The sequence below is a fragment of the Suricata suricatta genome, chromosome 13, assembly GCF_006229205.1.
Source record: "Suricata suricatta isolate VVHF042 chromosome 13, meerkat_22Aug2017_6uvM2_HiC, whole genome shotgun sequence".
NCBI lineage: Eukaryota > Metazoa > Chordata > Mammalia > Carnivora > Herpestidae > Suricata > Suricata suricatta.
In genome coordinates, this window is record NC_043712.1 from 22273174 (window position 1) to 22300313 (window position 27140).

The window sequence follows — 27140 nt, forward strand, 5'->3', positions numbered from 1 at the left end:
GCGCCAACCCCGCCCCCAGCGGGCGTCCCGGCGGTTCCGGGAGGCGGGGCCTAGCCTGGGCGCCTAGGCGGGCGCGGGAGGCCCGAGCGGGCGCGTCCCCGCAACACGTACGTCGCGCGCGCCCGTCCGCCCCGCCTCCCCCCAATTGGTATAAAGGGAAGGCGGGCTGAGCGCTCTGGGAGCTTGGTCGGGCGTTTAGGATCCACTTTCGTCTGTCCCTCCGCTCGCTCGTCAGACCCCAGCCGCCAAAATGGTGAAGCAGATCGAGAGCAAGGTACGAGCTTCTTGGGGAAGGCCTGGACGCGACGCGCAGCCTGCGTAGCCAAGCAGGGCGAGGGCGGGAGGTGGGCAGGCGCCACTCCGCAGCCCGGGGGAAGGGGACGCGACGGCCCGGCCTGGGACTGCGGGAAGTCCGGGCCTGGGCACGCCCGAGGCGGCCGAGCATGCCCCGGAGGAAGGGAGGAGAAGGGCGAGGACGCTTTGGATGGCGTGCTCCGGGTGCTCCCTGCGCCGTGTCCAGTGCGCCAGGCGTCCCCCCACGGCGCCTTCTGCACCCCCAAGCTCGGAAAGCCCCTGTTGGCTGAGGGTATGGAGTCTGTCCTTGGCCCAGGTCCGTCTCTGCATACGGGCCGGGCAAGGAGATGGAGGGCCCCTTGAAGGAGGCGCGGGGTTGCCGGCCGCCACTCCCTCCCCGGTGGGCGGCGTGAGCTCCCCTGGAGCGTAACCGGGCCGAAGACCCCGGGCGCCTCCATCGCTGCCCGGCCCCAGATGTGGCGGGTTCTGTCTCCGGGCTGGAGCCCCTCTCGCTTGTATGCGTCTGGTCCGTAGGCCCGAGGGACCCAGGTGGCCGCAAGGAAGCGAGGCCGGGGCCGCGCCCTCGGGACTCCTCCTCTTGCGGCGCTGGGCGTGTTTCCGGCAGCGCTGGCTTTGGAATGACTCAGTCCCCAAGACTGGGCCCTGGGGCCTCCTCTGCCCTCCCCATCCGTGATTCACCCACGGTCGGGGGGTTTCGCTGCAGCCAGGAGTGCCCCTGAGGCGGGCGCGCCGGGTGGTGGTTCTGCCCGGTTCGGAATGTCCAAGACAGTATTCCATCATCGAGTGTTACTGCGAGCCTAAGGGAAACAGCCCGACATAGTGTCTGGTTGGTATATGGTAGCCACTCAAGAAGTGTTAAATGCAGCCGGAAAAGTGAGTGGGAGAACATTGATGTTGCACAAACAGTGGAAACCCCCTCGAAAGCGTTTACCGTGCTGCGGTACCTCCTATCCCACGCCCTCGCCCGCCTTGAACGTGTGGACCTGAGAGATGCTGGGGCGGCTTCGAAAATGAAGTTTCTCTGTAATGGTCCCTTTTTGTTAACTTTTATAAACAGGAAACGTATATGATCATTGTAGAAAATTAGGCAAGAGAGAGATGTTCTGTTACCTAGAAACATCTGCAAAGTAGTTGAGATCCTTTCAGGTATCCTTTTTTCTGAGTCTCTCCCTCACACCCACCCACCCACCCCTTTCTGGTTTAGCCTGAGCCCCTTTAAGGTAGTTAGAAACTTTTGTAATCATTTGAGTGTCTGAACACATTGCTGGACATTGAGGCAGTTTTCAGTACCTCGTTGAATATTTTCATAACCCTTTGTAACAATTCAGGCGGTTTTCTCAGGTTGGGGTCTTCAGTGCAGTGGTCAGGTCAAGGGATGTGAATCTTTTATTTAAGGTTGTAAATGCCCCGACAACATAGGGCAGTGCTCTTTCACTTCACCCCCATTAACAGTGACATTGATTTAGTGACGCTGAACTTCCCCCCATATATATGTTAACTAATTATAGTTTGTTATCTGCTGTCCTTAATTTTTTCCTAATGGCATCATTTTTATTATTATGGTGTGAACTTTTAGACAGCAATTAGCAACCCTCTCATTTGTTGGAAAGGTCATGGAGATTTGTTCCCCCTACTTCTATTCAGTACCGACTGAGTGACAAATATCTGTCCACGTGGGGGGTGTTCTCCAGGGTCTGGTCATGCCATCGGTATAATCTAAGAGGTGGGAACCCATTAAAAGAGTAAGACTTTGAGTGACTTAAAGTAGTCTCAGAATACGTACACTACAAACAAAATCAGTTGATTCCTGGAATACACCTTTCTGGCTTTCCCCATTTTAGCTGTCATAGTACGGCCCCCTCCTCCTCATCAATGGTGGATGTGTACAAGGGTGACGGGAGACTGGTTACACAAAAAGGGACTACAGCCTGGGGCCTAAAGACTCTGATAATCAGTCCATCTTCAAAATTATGACCCAGAGACACTAATCAAAAGTTAAGCTAATTTGAATGTTACTTGTAAATATTGAATACACATTAGGTTTTCATCCTGATGGACCAACGTTGGTGCCATTGGCCATTCAAGACTGCTCTTTCTGAAGTGTGATAGTCTAGAGCCCCTGGGATCTATTTTAGATACACGTGGGATAACGGACAGTAAAGGTGTGATGAGAAGGAAATGGACCCAGTTGTGGGTTGTTTTTTAAGAATAGTATGTGCCATTTATTGAACACCTTCCTTCTGTACATAGGCATTCGTGCTTGTTTAATTATCTTCGGAATGGGTATGTTTAGGAAAAGAAGTCCCAGACTCTGCTCTTATCTACCCCCAAGGTTTTGTTTTCAGTTTATGTCCGTGATGGGGACCTTTATGAATCATCATGGTTATTTTCCAGAAGTGAGACACTGTGGTTTGCTTCTCAGATAATCTTGAATCATTTTCCAATTGATGTCTTTTTTAGGCAAACTTAAGTATCAGGGGAAGAGACTTTGTTGTGAAGTCTAGTAGAGCATAACTGCCTCTCGCTCTTCAGTTACGCCAAAAGTAACTAGAATTCTAGATAGTTTTGCTAGAATTTGATTCAGAATTGTTTGGGAAACCTTTGAGAGTGCTTGAATAATATTTTGTGTTGAAAGTAATCTCACCAAGTATTTATTGGGAACCAACCATGTTCACAAAAACAGTGCATTCATCGGGTTGGACATTATCCTTCCTTGACTTTTTTTCCTGTCTAACCTGGTTCTTGCAGTAGAATAGCTCGTTTGACCTTTTAAAAAAAATCATGTTAGAGAAGCTTTGAGTTGAATTCGTCTGGAAAGCATGGTGATGGCTGGAAAAATGATTTCTGTTCTTCTGACTTGTTTTCTCTCTCTCCACCCCCTCACACAAATATCTCTCCCCCCCACCCCAAAGGAGGGATGGAAGTTCCTACCTGAGTAACTGAAAAGGTTACAGAAGTCATGACATGGGAAGGCCATTACTGCCAGAGGAATTCACTGTAGTTTTGGGGATTTTTAATGTTTTTTTTTTTTTTTAGTTTCCTTTGGTGGATCAGATCTGATAGGATTCTTCGCTTTCAAGAGAGGGAATGTTAGTTTTTCATTAAACCAATGGGAGCAGCATTTTTCCCTTGGAAGAAAACCTAGACTTCAGATACAGATATTTATGTTTTGATTTCTCTTTGTTCCCCCAGTTTTGGTAAACATTGACTAAATTGTGGTTAAAGAAGAGCCCCTTGTTAACTCGAAGGTCAGGTTCCTAGGGTTATAGTATCAAAACCATTGGTAAATTATTCAGGTAGATTGGTGGTAAGGGATTTCTTGATCATGTCTCACTGGTGGAATTTTATTTGACATTTCTAATGCAGAATAACATTTAAGGAAAATTCTTGCATGAGGAACTAAAACTTTAGTTGGTCACCAGTAAGAGCAGAGTTTTGAGATAAAGGGCAGACGTCAACAATAAACTGTATGATCTCATCTCTGGAAACTCCACTAAGGGGAGTATAAGGAAATACACCTAATGTCAACAGTGACTGAGTGTAAGGGTTTGGAAGAGGTTTATTTTCCTTGATATTTTATTCCTCGATTTTTTTTAAAAAGAGCTTTTGACATATTCCACCACAGACCATTTTAATCAGTAAAATAATTGCTTTTATTTGTTTGAGAGATCGCACGAGTGGGGAAGGGGCAGGGGGAGAGAATTCCAAGCAGGCTCCGCACTGTCAGTGCAGAGCCCAACACAGGGCTGGAACTCAGGAACTGTGAGATCATAACCTGAGCTGAGAGCCAGAGTCAGACCTACCCAGGTGCCCCCAATAAAGTATTAGCTTTTTTAACGTTGCAAAATTCTGTACCTTTGTTACTTAATTGAAATGACCCTTTTTATCAATTGATGAGCATTTAGTGAATGCACCTTTTATCTAGATTTGATGTGGAAACCTAATACAAATGTCTTTATTTTAATGTGCTCAGTTGAATATAGATACAACTGTATACATCGTACTTGTTTTGTTTTATCGACTCTGTAGGATTTTTTTTTCAGTTCATTTGGTTCATTTTAGCTTATTAAATTTTTAAAAACAGTACCGTTAAATTGTTCTTTGTATCACATTCTATCAAGTTTGATCAGGGTTTTGGGAAATAAAGGAAGCTGTTTAACCTATGCGTTTTTTTCTTCTTCTTAGTATGCTTTTCAGGAAGCCTTGAACAGTGCAGGGGAAAAACTGGTAGTAGTTGACTTCTCTGCCACGTGGTGTGGACCTTGCAAAATGATCAAGCCCTTCTTTCATGTGAGTATGAAATCAGTTCAGCTTTTATAAGACATTTGGTTTGGGGTGGGTGGTCCACAAAGCTAGAAAAGAACAGACTGTTGTTGGGTGTTTGGTGTAGAAGCAATAGTGTATGTAATAACTTGAGTAATTGCTTTTGACACAGGTGAGCGCAGTGAAGACAACTGTCAGAACTGTCTTAAATGGTTTTTGCTTTTCTTCCAATTGAAACAAATTCAGGCCTCAGAGGTTGATGTGTCAAATCCTTTTATACTAGGAGGAATTTGACACTGAGAAACTGTATGTCCTTGTGCTTCCCTGGTCGGAATTTTTAGATCTTTAATTAGTAGTTTCTACTTTTATCAGTGTTTCTGTTTAAGACGCTTGAGTATAGAGACTACCATTTCCCAGTTCTGAATCTTTCTGGATTTTTTATTTTAAAATTTCCAGTCCCTCTCTGAGAAGTATTCTAACGTGGTGTTCCTTGAAGTAGACGTGGATGACTGTCAGGTACGTGACTGGAAATTTGGAATACTACTGAGCTTTTCACATCGGCCTTTCTCTTGCAATGGCTTGTTTTCATACACCACAGCCCTAGCCAAAAAAGTCATCATGCTAATTATGAGTTATGAGCTTAATCCTAGCTCTCTAGAGCTATGTACATCACATCATAAAGTACGCATAAAAACAGTGGTTGAGATTTCTGTACCTTACCAGTCACTTCTCTAAAAGTTTATACATTCAATAAATTGAAATTAAATTTGATTATAACTAAATCCATAGACTTGAAAATTTGAGAGACCACTTTTAGGATTCTTTGAACGAATGACATGAGAAAGTGTAGTCACAATCATCTTGTTTGATTTTAATCAACTAGAAAACACAGATGTTTTAAGAACAAACACCAAGGTGCTTGATAGCAGAGTGTCATTTAGGGGCAATTTTGAGGGTTGATTTAATTTTATAAACACTTGTTTAGCACTCTGTGTGCCCGGTACTGTTGCAGATGCCTTACCGCCGCCCATCCCATTTTACAGATGAGGATGGACACAGAAAAGTGAGTGTGGAGTGAGTGAGTGGCAGGGTCAGGGTTTAAGGTGAGGTGCCCTGACCTCCCAGTCTTTGCTTTCACCCAGAGCACATGAGAGGCGGCGCTGGTATAGGGTGGGCGCAGATCCCGTCCCTGGCAAAAGACTCGCCTCTTACACAGCCCACTGCACAAGGAGTGGCCTGTTCATGTTCTTGACAGCGATGTGGACATTTCCCCCTCAGCCCCAGTGAAGCAGGAGGCGATAAGGGTGCTCGAGGGGGCTCCAGGCCTTGCTCCAGGACTTCTGCTGTAGGCGAGCCTCTCTTCTTTCTTGAGCTGTGGTTCTTCTCTGTGACCAGATTTCATACCTGACCCGTCAACCTCCAGGTGTGGCTCTTCCATTGAGCAAACCTGGAATGTTTAGTAAAGGTGCTGAAAGGCTTATAAACCCAAGTATGTGGCAGCACTTTCTAAAGCTGTAAGCACCTATCCTCACCCCATTGCTTTTCCTAAGCACATTTTCTGATTCCATACTCATACCTTCACTGGGGAGGTCCCCTCTCTCTACCTGGCACATCCTTTTCCTTTCATACCTCACAAACGCCTGGTCGTAAGCTTCACATCTTCTCCAGGACCCCTAGTTCCCTTTCCTCCGTGTCCCCATGGTGTCCTCTGCCCTTCTTTTCCCCTTGCATTTATGGTGGTGGAATGGGGAGGATCCCATACCCAGACGGCCTGCTTTATTTTCCAGCTCCATTCCTTTTCAGCTGTGCCTCAGTTTGACCCTCTGTAAAATGGCAGCGCTTACCCAACATTATAAAGTAATTGTCAGGATCACATGACGTATTACCTAGAACAGTACCTAGCACACGTTCAGTGAATCTTAGCTAGTAGTATATTCTGTTTGTCTGTCCTTTACCATTAGTGCCCAGAAGTTTCTTGGGACAAGAGACCCTGTCTTGTTTACTTGGCTATGGTAAGCATAGTAGGTGTAGAATAAGTCAATTAAATGATACAGTTACTGTTCTGATGTGTCAGAGTTTTAAGAAAATGAGAGTAGATAGCATGTGTTTGTGGGGAAAAACACTCTAGCTCCAGATCTAAACCTAATTTACAGACTTAACTTTTTTTTTTTTTTTTTTTTTTTAATATGGTCACTGTAGGCATGTGAAAATGGCACCTGGAAGGGACTAGAGAAATTTCTGACTGGTACTGTGACCCTATCAGAAGGAGTGAATCTCCCGAGGTTTTATGTGCGCGTGATCACGTGCTAGATGTGGCACTAGCTGCTCTACCTGTGTTAGGTCATGTGATCCTCGTGATTGCTCTGATGACCGTTTCTGTTGGTGCCTGCCCAGAACAGGTCCGAGGCGCAGCACAAGAGGAGGGTAGGTGAATCGAAGTGGAGCCTGCAAGGGTTGACTCTTCTGTCTTGCTGGACCGAGGGCAGGTGCTCTTCCTGCCTTATTCTAACGATTGAGCAACGTACGGTATTTTTCTTTGACTACTTCTATGGTACTATTACCTCTACCTTCTAAATAGCTTATCAATCTGTTACGGAGGCAGACCGTTTGGTCACATACACACAACAATCACTGTCATCTCCTACTCACCTTGCCGTGCTGAATTCCCTTCCTTGCCAGTTCTGTCACAAAGCAGTTCATTAAACAGTCCGCCAGTTTTTCCTCAGGGAAGATCTTCCAGTTGCTCTGCCACTCTAGGTAAAGCATCCCCTCGTTTCCATTGTAAAATCGAGACAAGGGATAAAAAAATCACATCAATCACATTTCTCAGTATTAGATTTTATCTTTAATGGATGGAATTTTTAATGACTGAACTAGTTTAAATTTTTGTGCAGGTAATTCCTGCTGCTGAGTGTCAGATATAGCGTACTTTGTAGTATTTTTGGCATAAGCATCATGCAGTTCTAATAGAAGACTCTGTAAGCACTTGGGCAGGAAGAAATTATTGTTTAGGGGTAATAGAATCAAAGAGACAGTCAAGAGGCCTGGGCACACAAAGAAAATCATTTCATATTCGTAGAAAGGGAGGAGAGCCAGTCCTTTTGAAAATGGTGGACTCTACTCCCAACTCTACAGGGTAGGATACTTAATTTGTAAATTAAAACAAGAAATAGTAATTCAGACCCAATAGTTGTGCAGCGTTTTAGAACTGCTGTATGTTTCTGTTTTGATTAGAACGGCCAGGAATGAGTTCATAGAGATGACAGAGGTTTGACGTTACTTTGGTTGTATGTAATGCTAAGCTAAAAAACAATGAAACTACATTTAATAAGATAGAAAAGTCTTCTTATACTTACTGATAAAAATGAGTACAAATCTGAGATTGGGCAAAACCAGAGGGATGGAGAACACATTGGGGGAGGGGAGGACTTGGGTATCCAGAAGCTGCTGAGGAAATTTTAGGTGAGGAAGGGACTAGGTCTGGATCTTGGTGTCACCCGAGTATGCATTTGTCAGAAGCCCCAGAACTTTAATACCCCATAAGAACTGAATTTTGTGTAATTTTTTTAAATCCCAGATTATTTACAAAAAACCCCAGGAGTTCTGGGTGTCCTTAGGGAGGAAAGTAATAAACTTAGGATCAAGAATATTTAAGGCTTTGAGGTAACTAAATTTTTAGGTATGAATACTTTCAAGTCACTATAGGAAGAGGCAAATTAGTCCAAAGAAAGAGAAATAATTTTAGAGAGTACAGATCAAATGCTAGTTATGAACTAAAACTTGACTAAAGTCCATAAAAGTTCTGGATAGATGGGTGTACTATGTTCCTGGATAGTGAGTAAGTATTATTAAAATGGAGCACTCTCAAGTTTGTCTGATTCAATCTCAGCGTGACATTCTGAAGTAAGACAGTCTTTAAAAAACAAACATTAATTGGGACAGAAGTTGTAGGGAACGAGAAAGGAAAAGCCCCATAAAAATACAGTGTAGTCTTGTAACCAGAGTTAGGTAGGCATTCCCATGGAACAAAATTGAAAGTAAAAAAAAAAAAAAAAAGGATCAAGTCTATTTAAACATGTATTAATCATTAACAGTTTGGAGTTAAGATATTGCATTTCTACCTCATTTAAATTTTTAATGTTTATTTTTGAGAGAGAGAGAGAGCACACACACACAAGTTGAGGAGGGCAGAGAGAGGAGACACAGAATCCAAAGCAGACTCCAGGCTTGGAGCTGTCAGCACAGAGCCCAACGTAGGGCTTGAACACATAAACTGTGAGATCATGACCTGAGCCGAAGCCAGACATTCAACCAACTGAGCCACCCAGGCGCCCCTAAACTAGACATTTAAACAAAAATTCTAGAAAATATTGAACATACTTACAGAAGTGATGGAGCTGTTAAGCACATTGACTGCCCTGGATTTTGTCATCTCAAGAATAGAACTGTTTTTACTCTTTTGCCACTGAGGAAATGGGCCTGGAACAATTCAGTCACAGACCTGAAGTCTATTTAATGCTAAAGCTAATAAAGCGTATGCGTTTAATGAATGTTCTAGAGAAAGGCTGATGGATTTGATCACGTGAAGTCCGACTAGGTGGCAAAAGTCACGATAAATACTGACATTGTTATACATTAAACTACCTCCCAATATGAATGTGTATCTAGAGCTTTTAAAAGGAGCTTGTTTGTTAGGATCGCCTGTGTGACTCAGTTGGTTAAGTGTCCGACTCAGTCTGAGCTCAGGTCTTGATCTCAGGGTCCTGAGTTCAAGCCCCACATTGGGCTCTGAGCTAGGCTTAAAGCCTATTTGAAAGCATGTTCTCTGTCTTAGCAATTCTAGGGGTGGTGACTGAGCCAGGATGTAGAGATACTTGTTTACATTAAGCAGAAATCAAATCCTTTTACTTTTTGACCGTCAGTAAGTTCCAGTGATGGTACCTCCATACAGTGACTGCTATTAGACCATAAAAAAACAATAGTGTGCTTTTTCATGGGGGAGAGCCTACTTAATACGTACATTATACTGAGTATATAGTATGTTACTGTGCACACAGCTTAGGTTTTATAAAGAAAAGCATACAGGCATGCTAGTAAAGCATGTAGGTTGATGGTGGCTAGTACAGATTAGGAGCGGTTTCTGCCAGTTTTTCTGCGGTGAATGTGGATTATACTTCTATAAAATGAAAATGATCTTTCTAGGCCCATTGATGTCACCTTAAGATTTTTGCCTTAAAATGTGTCTGAGAATTTATTCACAAGGATGTACAGAAATTGGAAATAAAGCCTCACTTTTGGAAATTAAATAAAGCTGATCTAGGATTCCATACTGTAAACAAAACCACTTTCACACCCAATGAAAGCAAATTCTAAATGCTTTAACTAAAAATTTACCGTGTAAAAATTGTACAGTCTTTAAAATTAAAAAGAAAAAAATCTTGTTCAGCTTATTTTGAGAGGAGAGAGAATTCCAAGAAGGCTGGATCTCACAAACTATAAGATAGTGACCTGAGCCCAAATCAAGAGTCAGATGCTTAGTCGACTGAGTCATGCAGGTGTCCCAGGAATTTTTAAATACTATTACAAAGCATTGGCACCTTTTCTGAGTGTTCATCTTTTTTCCAATTTGGGGACTTATTTTTTTTTTAATAGTAATTACTGAGAGAGAGTCCCAAGCAGGCTCTGTCAGCCCAGAGCACAACTCTGGGCTTGATCCCACCAACTGTGAGATCATGACTTGAGCCAAAAATCAAGAAAGGAAGAAGCTTAACCTACTGAGCCACCCAGGTGCCCCAGGGTTTATTTTATTGTAAATTAAGCAGTTAGACCAACACAGGAACGCTGGTCTCTGGCTAGTTGAAGGCTAAGGCATCCAGAGTCTTGAGAACCTCAATTAGACAAACACATCCATTGAATGAGATAGGACCCTGTATTTTCTGCTGATAAAGCTCTCTCAGCACAAAGTTATGATAACTGGCCAGGTCCTGTTGTACCTACCTTTGTATGTGATGCAGCTCATGTGAGTTTCTAATGGGGGGGAGGGGCAGGGGGACACCTGGATAGTTCAGTAGGTTGAGCAGCCAAGTTGAGCATCCAACTTTGGCTCAGACCATGGTTTTGTGATTCCTGAGTCCAGGCCTCACATCAGGCTCACAACAGTGAAGAGCCTGCTTTGGATCCTCTGTCCTCCGTCTGCCTGTCCCATACTTGCACTCTCTCAAAAAGTAAATAAAACATGAAGAAAGAAAAAAAAGGGAAAAAAGGGGGAAGAGGGTGACTTCTCCTTTCCAGGCTGCTGCCCTTCTGCCATGACTATAAAACAAACACCCTTCTACTTTGAGGCTGTTGCCAACTGCCAGCGGCTTCCATGTGCATAGAGAAGGAAGGGGCTGTACCAAACAGCTGCCCCCCCCCCCCCCCCCAGTGCTGGGAGCAGGGAGCCCGATGTTCCCAAATACTCCAGCTGAAGAGGGATCTGCTAGTGGACAGCCAGTGCAGATTTATTCTTAAGCTCTTGCATGAGCCAAGCAATGTACCTGAACAGATTCAGCCCCAGAGACGACCAGTTTTCAGTCTTTTACCTAAGTCAGCCCCCCTCCTCTTCTAACTTACCGTCTGATATCTTGAATACTCATCTGGAACGTTGACATCTGTAGTTCATAGTCTTCTGTCAGCTCTTCACCACATTTTCCGTCTTGGATGCTCTTGCTACAAGGGAATTATTGGAATTTTATTTGGTGGTCTTATCCCGTGTTCTTAGTAATTTCCCTAGGCATTCAGAACCTGTTAGCCATTTTTATTCCAGTCATTACTGTCCTTGTGCCTCTGTGGCAGCCAGCATTTAGAGGTAGAGTCAAGGTTATCTAGAAGGAACTCTAGCAGTATTGCCCACTACCCTTCTTGACCAGGCTACCAATGACTCAAATTTATAAAGCTGTAAAACCACACTTCATTCCAGTCTCAGAGGAAGGGGTCAAATTAAGCTGGCATGCTGCTATCACTAGTGGCTCAGAGAGACCACTCCGTTTTTACAGTCATGTGCCCTCCCGAATTCTGTATTAGAAGTCACCGTGCCGCCTTCCTTTCCTCTGGAAGCTGTCTGGTCTCTGAGATCTGGTTCCAAGAGTCCAGCAGCCTTGGTGGCTGTCCTTCACTGCTTTCTGCTATGTGGGTCTACTTTTCTTTTCCAAGCCTCTTGAGGACCATGCTGACATTTTCAATCCCTAATGGATCTTTTCACCTGAAACTCTTGTCCAAACCAAGCCATTTCCTGAGGCATTGCTCTCCAAACCCTGTGTGAAAAAGGTATGGGGGGGGGCGTGGTTAGAGGTTCTCATTTAGTGTTCTATAACAATTAAGGAATGCTTGATACTCCAGGGACCTCTGTTTCTTGATATGCAGCCAAGTTTGAGAACCTACGAGTTAATGTTTAATTAAAAGCAGGGGGGAGAAAAGCCAGTACAGAACTTTGCCTTTGGGATATAGGACTTTGTTCTTGAACAATTCTTGGGCAAGTGATTTGGGGTTCCTCTTGCCAATACTGGGTTTTAATCTTTATGACTTTCACATACGGACTCTACTCCCATAGTAAAGACTGGGAAGACTAGGAGCAAAGACGACAAGTGCTGATTCTGAGGAATAGTTAAGACTATAATCCTGAGTATATGTACAGCAGAATTTGTTACTGCTTCTTTATACTTGGAATAGCCCAGCTAGAATTGGATTAAGCAGCTCACTGGGTCACTATGTATCTGAGGCTAGTAGCGTTCTGCTTATTAGTGGCCTTCAAAGAGGAGAGTACATGTTAATTTTCACTGAGACCGTAACCAGTTTGGGTTTTGTGCTGCCATTACATTCATTCTGTCGTTTTTCACATGCTTAAATGAGATGTATAACGGGGGGAAAGTCTGGGATTACCTCTGTCAAAGCTTAGTACTTAGTCTTGTTTTTATCCTCTCCTCTCTCCCCACAGGATGTTGCTTCAGAGTGTGAAGTCAAATGCATGCCAACCTTCCAGTTTTTTAAAAAGGGACAGAAGGTAGGTACATCTGACTTAAATCCAGCCAGCCAGGCAATAGGAAAACATGGTATAAATTAAGGAGAGCCTTATTCCTTGAAATTGGGAAACCTGTCCCCATTTTCTACTTTTAAGAATATTTAAATAGGTATTCTTCAGTAATTTAAGTACATACTGGGACATCTAATTGAAAATTGATTTTTGTTAGAAGATCCACCATGACTTGTGCTTCATATTTATAAAGTACATTTATCTTTGAGAGAGATTTGGGTAAGAAATTGTACCTCAGTCTTCAGGGCTTACACACACACACACACACACACACACACACACACACACACACCTTAGTTTAGTTTGTGTTTTTGTTTTTAACTTTAAAAGACTGGTTGTTATCCAGAGATATATACATTTTAAGTAAGGTTATACTTCACTCCCTCTGCCCGCCCCTCCTTTCCCCACTGTCTGATAGCTTAGTCACAAGACAAGGTTATGGTGCATCTAACCGCAATTCAATATTCTCTTAACAGGTGGGTGAGTTTTCTGGAGCTAATAAGGAAAAACTTGAAGCTACCATCAATGAATTAATCTAATTATGTTTTCTGAAAACACAGCCATTGGCTGTTGAAAACTTGTAAGTTTTTTTTTTTATTTACAAAAATGAAAGATCAAGTATGAAGACTATATACACAACTGCCATCTGATTATAAGTAACAATAAAATATTAATTCTACCCTTTTTAAAACTGGTGTCTTTGAATAGCTTTCAAATAGGTGAAATGGGGCCAGTAGATGACATTTAATGTCCTATATTCTTGGTAACTTTTTAGTGACGTTGTAGGCCACTGATTTTTTTTTTTTTTTTAAGGGACAGCAGAGGAGGCACCTGAAGTTTATTTGAGAGTGAGCGAATGAGGAGAGGGGCTGAAAGAGAGGGAGGGAGACAGAATGCTAATCAGGCTCTGCACTGTCAGCACAGAGCCCGATGTGGGGTTCAAACCCACGAACTGTGAGATCATTACCTGAACCAAAATAAAGAGTTGGACACTTGACTGAGCCACCCAGGAGCCCCTGTGCCATTAATTAAGATTAAAAGCCTTGTTGGGGTCTAACAGGAGAGACCTGGCAGGGGACCATGGGGAGAGGAAGGGGGAAAGAGAGCTGGGGAGAGTGAGGGACACAGATCAAGGGAGACTACTGAATACTGAAAACAAACTATGGACTGAAGGGGGAGGGGGAGTGAGGGGGTGATGGTCATGGTGGGGGGCACTTGTGGGGGGAAGCACTGGGTGTTATATGGAAACCAATTTGACAAACTATTTAAAAAAAAGCCTTGTTGGGGGACAATGCAGATAATAGAGTAGTGTGTTAAAATTGTTTTTTGACTCCTGTGAACACAGAAAATTGTATTCTTTTCTAGCAGGCAAATCCTCTCTACTGTCTAATCCTCGTAACCAAAACTCGAGGCCCATCCATGAAGGAATTTTCTCTGGTTTTGAGATTTCTGTCTCAGAGGTTACGGTGAGCTGCTGTTTCGCTAGTGGTAACTGAGTGCTGTTTTATCAGTTAGCAGAACTTCATGGTTGCCTCACAAGGAACGTCTGCAAACATTTCCATGGGAACTTTGATTCCCTCAAAGTATCTTAAGAAACTGGTTTTATAGGCCAAATAGACATACTTACCTAAGTGGTAAAGGGTGTTGAAGTTATTAGTCTTTAATGAAATGAAAGAACATTAAGGGTTTCATAGATCAGTGCTACAGAATAGAGAGCCCAGACATAACCCCACACGTGTGTGGTCAGTCTGAGTAACTAGTAAAACAATGCACCTTATCTGGGTTTCTTTCCTCATCTAAAAATAGGATGCCGAACTTAGATGATGAGCTCTCAAAATGAGTGAACGAACATTAAGTGCTACGCAGCACTACAGTTGTGAATAAGACACCCTTCCCATAGAGCTTATATTCTAGAAAGGAAGGCAAACCAGTGAATCGTAGCCTACCATATCCTAAGAGGCCAAAACAAATGGACACAGTAATCAAGTATAGGGGAACCTGCATTGGATGGAACGGTTGAGGGGACTAAGCTAAGGCCAGATGAGTAAAATGGACTCCTAACATGCAGAGGACCAAGGAGCCCACTTTACAGTAGAAAGAATGGCACAAAGGCCCCAAGTCAAAGAGCTTGGTGTAGCACAGCCATCAGAAGCATGAAATAAAGCTGGGGAGAGTGGTAGGGCCCCATCATCTAAGGCCTTCCCTGTAGGTGCAAAGGGAAACCATTGGAGGGTAAGCCAGAAATAATGTGCTCTGACTGAATCTTGTTTTGATAAGTGTAGAAAAGTGGGTTGGAGAAAGAGACCTAAGAACTGGGAAGCCAGTTAGCTTCTGTATTTACGTTGGCTAGAGATAATGATGGAGGGATTGGAGGATGGTGAGGGGGGCATAGGGATGGGCCAATGTATGTATAGACTCAATAGCATTTAGGAGAGAATACAAGGACTTGTGGGAGTAGGATTTTGGAGTAAATCCTCAAACTTCTGGCTTGATCAACTGAGTAGTTGGCGTATCATGTAACAGAGGAGGGTTGGCAGAGGTAGGTCAGGTTCTCTCTAGACATTTTAAAGATACTTCGCCCATGTGCATGCAAGTGAAGAGGTCCTACAGGCTACTGGGTACTTGTCTAGAACTCAAAAGGACTGGTCTTGACAGGCTTAGGAAATTGGGAGACATGGTTATCTCTGAATGACCCGTATGTCTAGATGGCTCGTAAAAACAGGAACCTAGGCGATCACCCAGGAAGACCATCCAGAATAAAGAGGGCTCAAGACAGCCCAGAGAACCCCCGATATTTAGAGACCAAGTAGAGCAGGAGCCAACAAGGGAGACTTAAGGGAGGCCAGAGGAGAACGAGAGGAAAACCATTAAGAGGGTTTTATCCCAAAAGCAAAGAGAACATTTCTAAAAGAAAGTATTTGATAGCTGATACGTCTAAGAAATGCTGGCAGCCTAAGAATAGCACAGGAAAACAAAATGAAAGTGGTGATTGTGACAAAATAAATCTTACAGTAAGATAGGGATGGAAGCCAGATTGGTGAAAACTGAGGAGTGATCAGAAATGACCCAGCAATCATGATTTTCAGTGTAAAGAAGAATGTCCAAGGATGATTGTTAGAGCATTATTTACAGTCCCTCAAAATTGGATCTCTTAATAGTAGAATGGTTAAATTCAACATGATAAATCTTTTCAAAGTAATATAAAATAAGGAGCTATCAATACTGAAATAGGAAAATCTCACTGTAAAAAAAAAGTTGTAGAACAAAATTAAACAGAACAGAAGGATTCTAAAACATAACATGCTAGCTGTTTTCTGTAGGTAAATCTGCATGAAAATCAACAGGGAAAGATCTCCAAGGAAATATTTCTAACTACTAACAGTAGTGACTTCTAGAGAAGGAGAGGAGGTAGGGACTGATCGTTTTTAGGTTTACCTATAAATGTTTGAATTTATCATAACAATGTTGTATGCATTATTTTTTAAAAAAAATAAGTGAATAGAATGTAAAGAAGGGGAAGCAGAATGTGTAGAACTCATGAGAATTTTGTCCTAAAGCAGAGAGGAGAGGTGGGGTTAGTAAACATTTTGTGTTTAAGACAGCAGGTTTGCTCTCATGCAAATGGAAATGCTACAGAGGTCGAGATGGATTTTGTAGGAAAAAGGATACCTGGAAAAGAAAATTCATTGAATAGTCAAGAAAGAATGGGATTTGGAGCACAATGGAAGAAACCAGTCTTGGACAGAAGGAGAGGCATTTCTTCCACCATAACCAGTGGAATAAAGATGAGTGCACGAAGCACCTAAATACATAAAGCATGTTTTAACAGACCTAATGAGAGAAATAGAGAGCAATAAAATAGAATTCAATAACCTACTTTACTTACGTCAGTGGACAAATCATCCAGACTAAAACAAAAACAAAAAACATTGGCCTCAAAGAACAATTAGACCAGATGAAACATAACAGGTTATATAGAAAGCATCAGAATAAATTTTCTTTTCAAGGGCACATTGAACATTCTCCAGGATGAATCATGTTAGGCTGCAGAGTCAGTCTTAAATTTAAGAAGATTGAAATCTTACCAAGCATTCTTTTCCAAATATAGTGATGTGGAGATTAGACAGCATGCAACTGAACCAATGGGCCAATGAAGTCAGAAGAGAATGAAAACGGACTACAAAACAAAACTTATTAGATGCAGCAAAACCAGTTCTAAGAGGAAAGTTCATAGTGCTACAATGCTTACACCTCAACAAACAAACCTCAAGTTAACTCTATACCTCAAGGAACTGGAAAAAGGACAAATGAAACCCAATACCTAGGAGAGAACTTAAGACCTGTACTCTAACCACAATAATAAAACAATTCTGAAAGAAATTGAAGGCTGTACAAATAGAAAAATATTCTATGCTCATAGATTGGAAGCATTAATATAGTTAAAATGTCCATACTACCCAAAAGCAATCTAGATCCAGTGCAATCTCTATCAAAACACCAGTAGCATTTTTCACAGAACCAAAACAAATTAATACTAAAATTTGTACGTAAACACAAAAGACTCTGAACAGCTAAAGCAGTCTTAAGAACAAGAAAGCCGATGGTATCACAATCAGATTTCAATACATACTACAAACCTATAATAAAAGAGTATGGAATTAACACAAAAATGGACTCTTAGACCAGTGGAACAGAATAGAGAGCCCAGAAATAAACCCACACTGACATGGTCAGATAATCTATGTCAAAGGGGGCCACAAATGAGGAAAAGACAGTCTCTTCAATAAATAGTGCTGGGAAAACTGGAGAGCTACATGCAAAAGAACAAAACTAAATCACTTTTTGCACTATACAAAAAACCCCAACAAACTCAAAATAGATTAAAGACCTAAATGTGAAACCTGGAAGCCTAAAACCAGGACATAGGCAGTAGTTTTTTTTTGACATTGGCCATAGCAACACAACATTTTTTTTTCTAGATTGGTTTCCTTTGCTTGATGAGACCTAAGGAAACATAAATAAACTATTAGGATTACACCAAACTTTTGGGATTACACAGCAAAGGTAACCAACAAAATGGAAAGACAACCTACTGAATGGGAGAAGGTATTTGCAAATGATAGATGTGATAAGGGGATAATATCTAAAATATAAAGAATTTATACAGCACCAAAAAATCTGATTAAAAAATGGGCAGAGTGAGGTGCCTGTGTGGCTCAGTTGGTTGTGTCTGACTCCAGCTCAGGTCATGATCTTATGGTTCATGGGTTCGAGCCCTGTATCAGGCTCTGTGCTGACAGGTTGGAGCCTGGAACCTGTTTCGGATTCTGTGTCTCCCTTTTGCTCTCTGCCCCTCCCCTACTCATGCTGTCTCGGTATGTCTCCCAAAAATAAACATTAAAAAAAAATTTTTTTAAATGGGCAGTGAATCTGAATAGACATCTTTCCAAAGACAACACACAGATGCCAACAGATACCTGAAAAGATGCTTATCATCACTCATCAACAGGGAAGTGCAAACCAAAACCACAATGAGATATTATCACACACCTGTCAGAATGACTAGAATAAAAAAAGACAAATAACAAATGATGGCAAGGAGATGGAGAAAAAAAGAACACTTACACACTGTTGGTGGGAATGTAAATTGGTAGAGCCACTATGGAAAACAGTATGGAAGTTCCTCAAAAGATTAAAAACAGAAATAGCATATAATCCACTAACTTCACTAACAAGTATTTGCCCCACTCAAAAAAAAAAAAAAAAACCAAAACAAAACAAAAAAACAACCCTGGAAACAATAATTTGAAAAGATATAGGCACCTCTAGGTTTACTGAAGATTTACAAGAGCTGGGGTGCCTGGGCGGCTCAGTCAGTTAAGTGTCTGACTTTGGCTACAGTCATGATCTCATGGTTCATTAGTTCAAGCCCCACATCAAGCTCTGTGCTGATGGTGCAGAGCCTGCCTGGAATTCTCTCTCTCCCTCTCTCTCTTCCCCTACACCCCACTCATGTTCATGCTCTCTCAAAATAAATCTTAAAAAAAGATTTACATTAGCCAAGATGTGGAAACAAACCAAATTCCATCAATAGATAAATGGATAAAGGTGTGATATATATAGTTATATAGTTGAATATATATAATATTTATGTATTATATAATGCATAAATATATTTAATTTGACATGTATACATATATATGTATATATATAAATCAGACATAATAGAATATTACTCAGCCATCAAAAAGGAGGAGGTGTGGTCTTTTGCAACACAGATGAGCCCAGAGGGTATACGCTGAGTGAAATATGTCTGAGAAAGACAAATAGTATATGATTTCACTTATATGTGAAATCTTTAAAAACAAAAAGCAGAAACAGATTCATAACAATAGACAACTGCTGGTTGCCCGAAGGGAGAGAGTTGGGTGGGGTGTGCAAAGTGGGTAAAGGGGATGTGAGAGGCAGGCCTCCTGTTATGAAATGAATAAATCATGGGAATAAAAATTACACATAGGGAATAGAGTCAATGGTACTGTAATAGCATTGTGTGGTGACACATGGCAGCTACACTTGGGGTGAGCTCAGTATAACAGAGTTGTTGAACCACTATGTTATCCATTTGAAATTAATGTAACTGCACGTTTACTTCAATAAACAAATGCTTTGATGAAGCGAGGAAAACTGAAGCCTAAAAGTTAGAAGGAATAACAAACATCAGAGCATAAAGAAATGAAGTGGAGACTAAAAAGACCATAGAAAAGATTGATAAAACCAAGAACTAGTTCTTTGAAAATTGATAAACCTCTAGATGACCTCAAGGGGGAAAAAAAAAGAAGACTCGAAAAAGAAATGAACGATGCTACAAATGATACCACAGAAATACAAAAGATCCTAAGCGGCTACTATGAATAATTATATGCCAACATATTAGACAATGTAGAAGAAATCCTTAAGTTCCTAGAAACATACAACCTTCCAGGACTGAATCGTCAAGAAACCAAAAATCTGAACAGACTTATTGCTAGTAAGGAGTAATCAAAAAATCTCCCAACAACAGTAACAACAAAATCCTACATGATTAGATGACTTCACTTGTGAATTTTATCAAACATCTGAAGAATACTAATCCTTCTAAAATTCTTCCAAAAAAAATAGAAGATGAAGGAAGACTTCCAAACTCATTTTATGAGGCCAGTATCACCTTGATGCCAAAACCAAGACAAGAACAAAAGAAATGACAGGCCAATATCCCTCATGAATATAAATGGCAATAATGAATATAGAAGGCAAAAATCCTTAAAGTATTAGCAAACTGAATTCAACAATACAATAAAAGAATGGTCTACCATGACCAGGTGGATTTTCTTCCAGGGATGCAAGGATGGTTCAGCATCCAGAAAAGTCAATCAACATGATATATTACATTAATAAATGGAAGGAGAAAATGTTTATGATCATATCAATAGATGGCAGAAAGCATTTTGCAAAACTTAATGCACATTTATGATAAAAATTCTCAAAGTATAGAGGGAACATGCCTCCATATAATAAAGTTCATACATGACAAGCCTGTGGCTAACATACTCAACGATGAAAAGCTGAAAGCTTTTAGTCTAAGATCAGGAACAAGGCAAGGATTGCCCACTCTCACCATTTTTATTCAACATAGTCCTGAATGTCTTAGTCAAAGCAATTAGAAATAGAAATAAATAGAAATAAAAACTCCACATTTGAAAGAAGTAAAACTGTCACTGCTTGCAGATGACATGATATTATTTATAGAAAACCTTAAAGATGCCACCAAAAAAATAACTGTTAGAACAAGTCAGTAAAGTTACAGGATAAAAAAACTGATATGGATATCTTTCTTTCTATACAGTAATGAACTATCAGAAAGAGAAATTTAAACAACAACAACAACAACAAAAACAGTCCCATTTACAATTGCATCAAAAAGAACCAAATACTTAGGAATAAATTTAACCAAGGAAGTTAAAGACGCCTGCTGAAAATTGTAAGACCTTGATGAACAAAACTCAAGAGGACATATGGACTGGAAGAATATTGTTAAAATGTCCATACCACCCAAAGCAACCTAGAGATTCAATGCAATCTTCACCAAAATTCCAAAGTCTGTTTTCCACAGAAAGAGAGCCCTAAAATTTTTATGGACCCACAAAATAGCCAAAGCAATCCCGAGAAAGAAAATCAAAGCTAGAGACATCACACTTCCTGATTTCCAACTGTATTACAAAGTTATAGTAAACAAAACACTGTGGTATTGACATTTAGAAACAGACATATAGATCAGTGGAACAGAATAGAGCACTCAGAAGTAAATTCATGAATAAAGTCACATGCAAATGCGGACAAATTGGTTTGGGGATAGGAAAATAGAAAATTGAAACCATCAGATGGCCATTCCAAGATGAAAGTAGGAGGAGAACAAGCAGCAGGCAACTTTAAAGGACAAATTATGAAACAGTCATTTTTAAGATGGGGAAGTGCAACCTGACTTCTGGGTAGGGCTGAGTGCCCATGAGAAGCTTGTTAGGACTTCAAAACTCTGTTCTATGCTTCTCCAGCCCCATTCACCTGCTTCAGGGCAGGCAGTCAGAGTGCCTAAGATAGGGTCTTAGGAGATGAGTCCAGTAGAGGGAGGAAACAAACGAGTAAGTAGCATCTTCATATGCTTTTATAAATACACCTGCAGTGTTTTTATAAAATAGGATATAGTCATGGCTGGATGAGGGGAAAGGCAAAGCCAGGAAGAACCTGGTGGAGATGGAAAAAGTGATGAAGTTTGGGGATCAGAGGTCTTGACAAGGTCAAAGAAAGGTGGCGGTGGGAGTGACTGAGCAGGTAAATGGGCAGATGGGAGATGGTGGGCAGGGCAGAACTTTAGAGGGAATGCAGAAGCCAGGGAAGACAAGGACTAAGTGAACATGAGAGGGTAGAGGGGTAGAACAGAGGACGTTGCAGCTTTATAGGTCAAGGATCTGAGACAAGGGTCACTGAGAAGGAAAATGAGAATAGGGATAAGAAGAGTAAGAGGTAAGACATGGGTCACTGAGAAGGAAAATGAGAATAGGGATAAGAAGAGTAAGAGGTAAACCGTCTTCAGTCAATGAGGGAGTTGGGAGACAACAGAAGGAAGCAATAAAGAGGGTAAGAAATTGGTGTAATTATATGAATGAGTTTCAAAGAAGTGGAAGATATTGCAGAAAGTGGTTTATAAAGGACACTGGAAGGCAAGCACAAAATCCAATCACCTCCTGACTCTGGGTATGTGGAATATAAAAGGTAGGGAGGAAGAACACTCAAAATTTCCATTAAAGGATAGTTGAGGTTACAGAGAGAGCTTCTGATTTAGATTCCAGCAGGTACTTTGAAAGGAATCGGGAAGGAGGGAGCAAGGGTAGGAAAGGATTTGGTCACATTAAGGGCATGTTTCCTAATCCTGGCAGTTCATTAGAAGGTTTTATAAGAGCTTTAAGTAACTAGTTACTACAAGGGAAACCCTATAAGGATATCAGGTGATTCTTCAGCAGAAATTATACAGGACATAAGGGAGTGGCATGATATATTCAAAGTGCTGAAGAAATACACCTGCAGTCAAAATACCCTATTCAGCAAGGCTGTCATTCTGAATAGAAGGAGAGATTAACTTTTTGCCTGGGAAACTTTAAGTAATGCATGACCACTAAACCAGCCCTACAAGAACTGTTCAAGGGATGCTTTGAGTGGAAAAGACCAGAAGTAGGAATAAGAAAAGTAAGAACCATGAAAAAAGTAAAAAAAATAAGCACAGAAGCAGTAAAAATAAGCATACCTACAAAAATTAGTCAAGAGATTCACAAAAGAAAAGGGTATGACATATGACACCATATACCTAAAAATGTGGGGAGGAGGTGCATAAAAAATGGGTTCAAACATAATGACCATCAGCTTAATACAGACTGCTATATGCAATAAGATGTTATTAATGGTAACCACAAATCAAAAATCAGCAATGTGCAAAAAATAGAGAAAGGAATCCAAGCATATCAGTAAAGAAAGCCAGCAAACCATGAAAGAGAGCAAGAAAGAAACAATGAAGAACTACAAAAACCATCAAGTAACAAAATGGTAATACGTACATAATTATCAATAATTACTTTGAATGTAATAGCCTAACTGCTCCAAATCAAAAGAGATGGGGTGACAAAGTAGATAAAAAAAGAAAAACCTGGGGGAAGGGGGCGGTGGGGGAAGAGGTGGTGGTGATGGAGGAGGGCACTTGTGGGGAAGAGCACTGGGTGTTGTATGGAAACCCATTTGACAATAAACTATTTAAAAAAAGAAAAGAGAAAAACCTATCCATACACTGCCTACAAGAGACCTAAAGACACGTACAGACTGAAAGTGAAGGGGTGGAAAAGCACTTATGAAAATAGAAGTAAAAAGAAAGTCAGGGTAACAATACTTATAATTGGACAATATAGACTTTGAAACAGAGAAGGACACTATAGTCATAGCAGGAATGATCCAAGAAGAAGATAGAACAATTGTAAATATTTATGATTCCAACATGGGAACACTCAAATATATAAAGCAGCTAATAATAAAGGAAGTAATCAATAGTAATAGTCATAGGGGACCTTAACAACCGACTTGCATCAATGGATAGATCATTCAAGCAGGAAAAGAAACAGTGGCTCTGAAGGGTACATTGGACCAGATGGATCTCACAGATATTCAGAACATTCCATCCCCAAACAGAATACACATTCTTTTCAAGTGCACATGGAATATTCTCCAGAATAGAACATGTATTAAGCCATCAAAAAAGTCTTAACAAATTTTACATGATCAAAGTCCAACCACGATGCTATGACACAAATCAGAAGAAAAAATCTGGAAAGAGCACAAACACATGAATGCTAAATAACATGCTACTAAACAAGTGAGTGGTCAACCAAGAAATGAAAGAGGATATAAATATATGGAGCAAAGAAAATGAAAACACAATGGTCCAAAAAGCTTTGGGATGCAGCAAAAGTTCTAAGAGGGTAGTTTATACTAATACAAGCCTATATCAAGAAGCAATAAGAATCTCAAACAGCCTAACATTATACCTAAAAGGAGCTAGAAAAAGAAGAATAAACAAAACCCAAAGCTATCAAAAGAAAGGAAATACTAAAGATTAGAACAGAAAAAATGACATAAAAATAGATAAGGAATCAGGAGCCGATTCTTTGAAAAGTTCAATGAAATTGATAAACCTTTAGCCAGACTCATAAAAAAGAACCCAGACAAAATCAGTGATGAAAAACCACTACCAACACCACAAAAATACAAAGGATGATGTGAGGATATTATGAAATATTATATGCCAACATTGGACAATATAGGAGAAGTGGATAAATTCCTAGCAATATATCATCTCCCAAAATTGAATCAGGAAGAAATAGAAAATCTGAATAGATCAATTACCATCAATGAAATTGAATCAGTCATCAAAAAACTCCCAACAAACAAAAGTCCAGGACCGGACAGCTTCACAGATGAATTCTACCAAGCAGTTAAAGAAGCATTAATACCTATTCTCAAACTTTTCCCACCCCCAAAAAATAAAGGAGAACTTCCAAATTTATTCTATGCGGCCAATATTACCCCGATACCAAAACCAGATATAGACACTACAAAAAATAACTTTAGGCAATCTCTCATTAACACAGAAGCAAAAATCCTCAACAAAATATCAGCAAACACAATCAACAATACATTTAAAAAAAAAATCACTCAATATGGTGGGATTTATTCCTGGGATGCAAGAGTGGTTAAATTTTAGCAAATAAATCAATGTGATAAATCACATCAACAAAAGAAAAGATAAAAATCATGATCAATAGATGCAGAAAAAGCATTTGACAAAGTACAATATCCAAGTAGGTTTAGAGGGAACATTCTTCAACATAATAAAATCCATATGTGAAATCCCACAGCTGACATCATACTCAATGGTGAAAAACTGAGAGCTTTCCCCTAAGGTCAGGAACAAGACAAAGATGTCAATTTTCATCACTTTTATTCAACATAATACCGGAAGTCCTAGCCACAGCAATCAGACAAGAAATAAAAGACATCCAAATTGATAAGGAAGAAGTAAAACTTTCGCTAATTGCAGATGACATAATACTACATATAAAAAACCCTGACTACTCTACTAAAATCTATTAAAACTGATAAATGAATTCAGTAAGGTCACAGGATACAAAAAACAAAAAAACATACAGAATCCATTGTATTTACATACACCAATAAGAAAGTAGGAGAAAGAAAGAAAACAATCCCATTTATAATTGCACCAAAAAGAATTTAAAAACCTAGGAATTAACCAAGGAGGTGATAGATCTGTACTCTGAATATCATAAAACACTGAAGAAACTGATGACAATAAACACACAAACGGAAAGACATTCCATGCTCATGAATTAGAAGAATATTGTTAAAATGTCCACACTACCCAAAGCAATCTACAGAGTTAATGTAATCTCTACCAAAATCCAATAGCATTGTTCACAGAACTGGCATAATCCTAAAATTTTTAGGGAACCACAAGAAGACCCCACAGAGCCAAAGCAATCTTTAAAAAGAATACACTGAATCTGAGAGTCTACGGCCATACCACCCTGAACGTGCCCGATCTTGTCTGATCTCGGAAGCTAGATAGGGTTGGGCCTGGTGAGTACTTGGATGGGAGAACAGACTGGAAGTATCACAATCCTAGATTTTAAGATATCTATATAATGCTATATAGTAACCAAAGCAATATGGTACTGGCACAAAGTAGACACATAAATCTATGTAACAGAATAGAGTCCAGTAATAGGCCCATGAGTATACCGTCATTTAGTCTTTGACAAAGGAGGCAAGAATATGCATTGGGGAAAAGGCCATTTCTTCAACAAATTGTGTTGGGAAAACTGAACAGCTACATGCAAAAGAGTGAGATTGGACCACTTTCTTATATCATATACAAAAATAAAAAAAAAAGGATTCGAGAGCTAAATGTGAGACCGAAAGAATAAAACTCCTAGAAGAGAGCATAGCAGTAATTTCTTTGACATCAGCTCTAACATTTTTCTAGGCAGGCCTCCTGAGGCAAGGGAAACAAAAAGCAAAAGTAAATGACTGGGATTATATAACCATAGAAAGCGTCGGCACAGCAAAGGAAACAACAAAAGATAACCTAGAGAATGGGAGAGGCCATTTGCAAATAATAAATCTAATAGTTAGTGTCCAAAATATACAGAGAACTGATATAACTGAACACCAAAAAAACCCAAAAGAATCCAATTTAAAAGTGGGTAGCAAACATGAACAGACATTTCTCCAAAGAAGACATACAGATGCCAACATGTGAAAAGACGTTCAACATCACTCATCCTTGGAGACATGTAAATCAAAACCACACCTCATACCTGTCAGAATGGCTAAAAATAAAAAACACAAGAACAACAAATGTTGGTGAGGATGTGGAGAAAAAGGAACCCTCTCGCACTGTTGATGGGAATGAAAACTGGTTGAACCACTCTGGAAAACAGTTTGGAGATTCCTCAAAAATTTTTTAAATAGAACTACTGCATGATCCAGCAATCACACTACTCGGTATTTACTCAAAGCACACAAAAACACTAATTTGAAAAGGTATGTGCCTCCTTATGTTTATTAGCAGTATTATCTACAATAGCCAAATATAGAAGCAACCTAAGTGTCCACTGATAAATGGATAAAAATGTGGGTATACATCTGTGGGTGTGTGTATACATATATATACACACACATATGTACACATATGCATATATATATGGTATATGTATTTGTGGTATATATATGTGTGTGTGGTGTATGTATATGTGTATATATGTATGTATGCACACACACATATATACAGACAATGGAATATTACTCAGTCATAAAAAGGGATGAAATCTTACCACTTGCAATAACATGGATGGATCTAGAGAGTATAATGCTAAGTGAAATAAGTCAGAGAAAGACAAATACCATATGATTTCACTCATGTGGAATTTAAGAAACACACACTTTGTTCAAATAAACAAAAAGACAAAAACAGACTCCTAACTGAAGAGCAAACATGGTCACCAGAGGGGAGGTTGGGGGGGGTGGTAATGGGGGAGGGGGACTAAGAGCTCACTTAGGATGAGCAGTGAATACAGTATAGAACTGTTGAATCACCATATTGTGCATCTGAAATTAATCTAACAGTGTATGTTAATTATGCTGGAATTTTAAAAAATAAAATCAATTCTATTTTTAAAAGTTAAGGGGACTCAAAAAGATGTAAAACATGGCAGTAAAAATGAAGTTCTTTTAAAATGTGTTTGAATTTCAGTGGCCATCAACTTAACATAGACTGCCAATTACATAGGATGTTATATGTAACATATAGAATAGCCTATGTAAACCTCATGGTAACTGCACA

The 27140-nt window shown here is 40.2% G+C and overlaps 2 protein-coding genes and 1 long non-coding RNA gene across 5 annotated transcripts in view; 1 reads left to right on the plus strand and 2 right to left on the minus strand.

Moving 5' to 3' along the window:
- Window positions 1–125: 125 nt before the first annotated feature.
- On the plus strand, window positions 126–13337 carry TXN (thioredoxin). 3 transcript variants are annotated; one of them, XM_029919601.1, is made up of 6 exons: window positions 126–274; window positions 4501–4605; window positions 5035–5094; window positions 6973–7099; window positions 12551–12616; window positions 13123–13337. In XM_029919601.1, exons 1-5 carry the CDS (start codon window positions 251–253, stop codon window positions 12568–12570), a joined length of 336 nt encoding a protein of 111 aa, XP_029775461.1. In that variant the 5' UTR covers window positions 126–250; the 3' UTR covers window positions 12571–12616; window positions 13123–13337. The 3 variants fall into 3 exon arrangements, with proteins under 3 accessions (XP_029775461.1, XP_029775463.1, XP_029775462.1); XM_029919602.1 differs by lacking the exon at window positions 6973–7099 and having other exon boundaries at window positions 139–274; XM_029919603.1 differs by lacking the exons at window positions 5035–5094; window positions 6973–7099 and having other exon boundaries at window positions 127–274.
- LOC115275830 lies at window positions 5426–8595 on the minus strand. The gene is made up of 2 exons (XR_003901770.1): window positions 7228–8595; window positions 5426–6025 (listed from the first exon to the last, which is right to left on the minus strand). It is a non-coding gene; the product is annotated as an uncharacterized LOC115275830 (long non-coding RNA).
- Window positions 10321–27140, minus strand: part of LOC115275826 — a 55626-nt gene continuing 38806 nt past the window's right edge. Inside the window, exon 3 of the transcript XR_003901768.1 lies at window positions 10321–11286. The gene's annotated coding sequence lies outside the window, so the exon portion shown is untranslated. The remainder of the gene's footprint in view (window positions 11287–27140) is intronic.

What these genes read in the sequence shown, in the direction of transcription:
- TXN (XM_029919601.1), top strand. Translation starts at nt 251, where the DNA reads ATGGTGAAGCAGATCGAGAGCAAG. An exon ending in TGAAGCAGATCGAGAGCAAG is followed by an intron (nt 275 to 4,500) that starts GTACGAGCTTCT and finishes TCTTCTTCTTAG; the next exon opens with TATGCTTTTCAGGAAGCCTT. An exon ending in TGATCAAGCCCTTCTTTCAT is followed by an intron (nt 4,606 to 5,034) that starts GTGAGTATGAAA and finishes TAAAATTTCCAG; the next exon opens with TCCCTCTCTGAGAAGTATTC.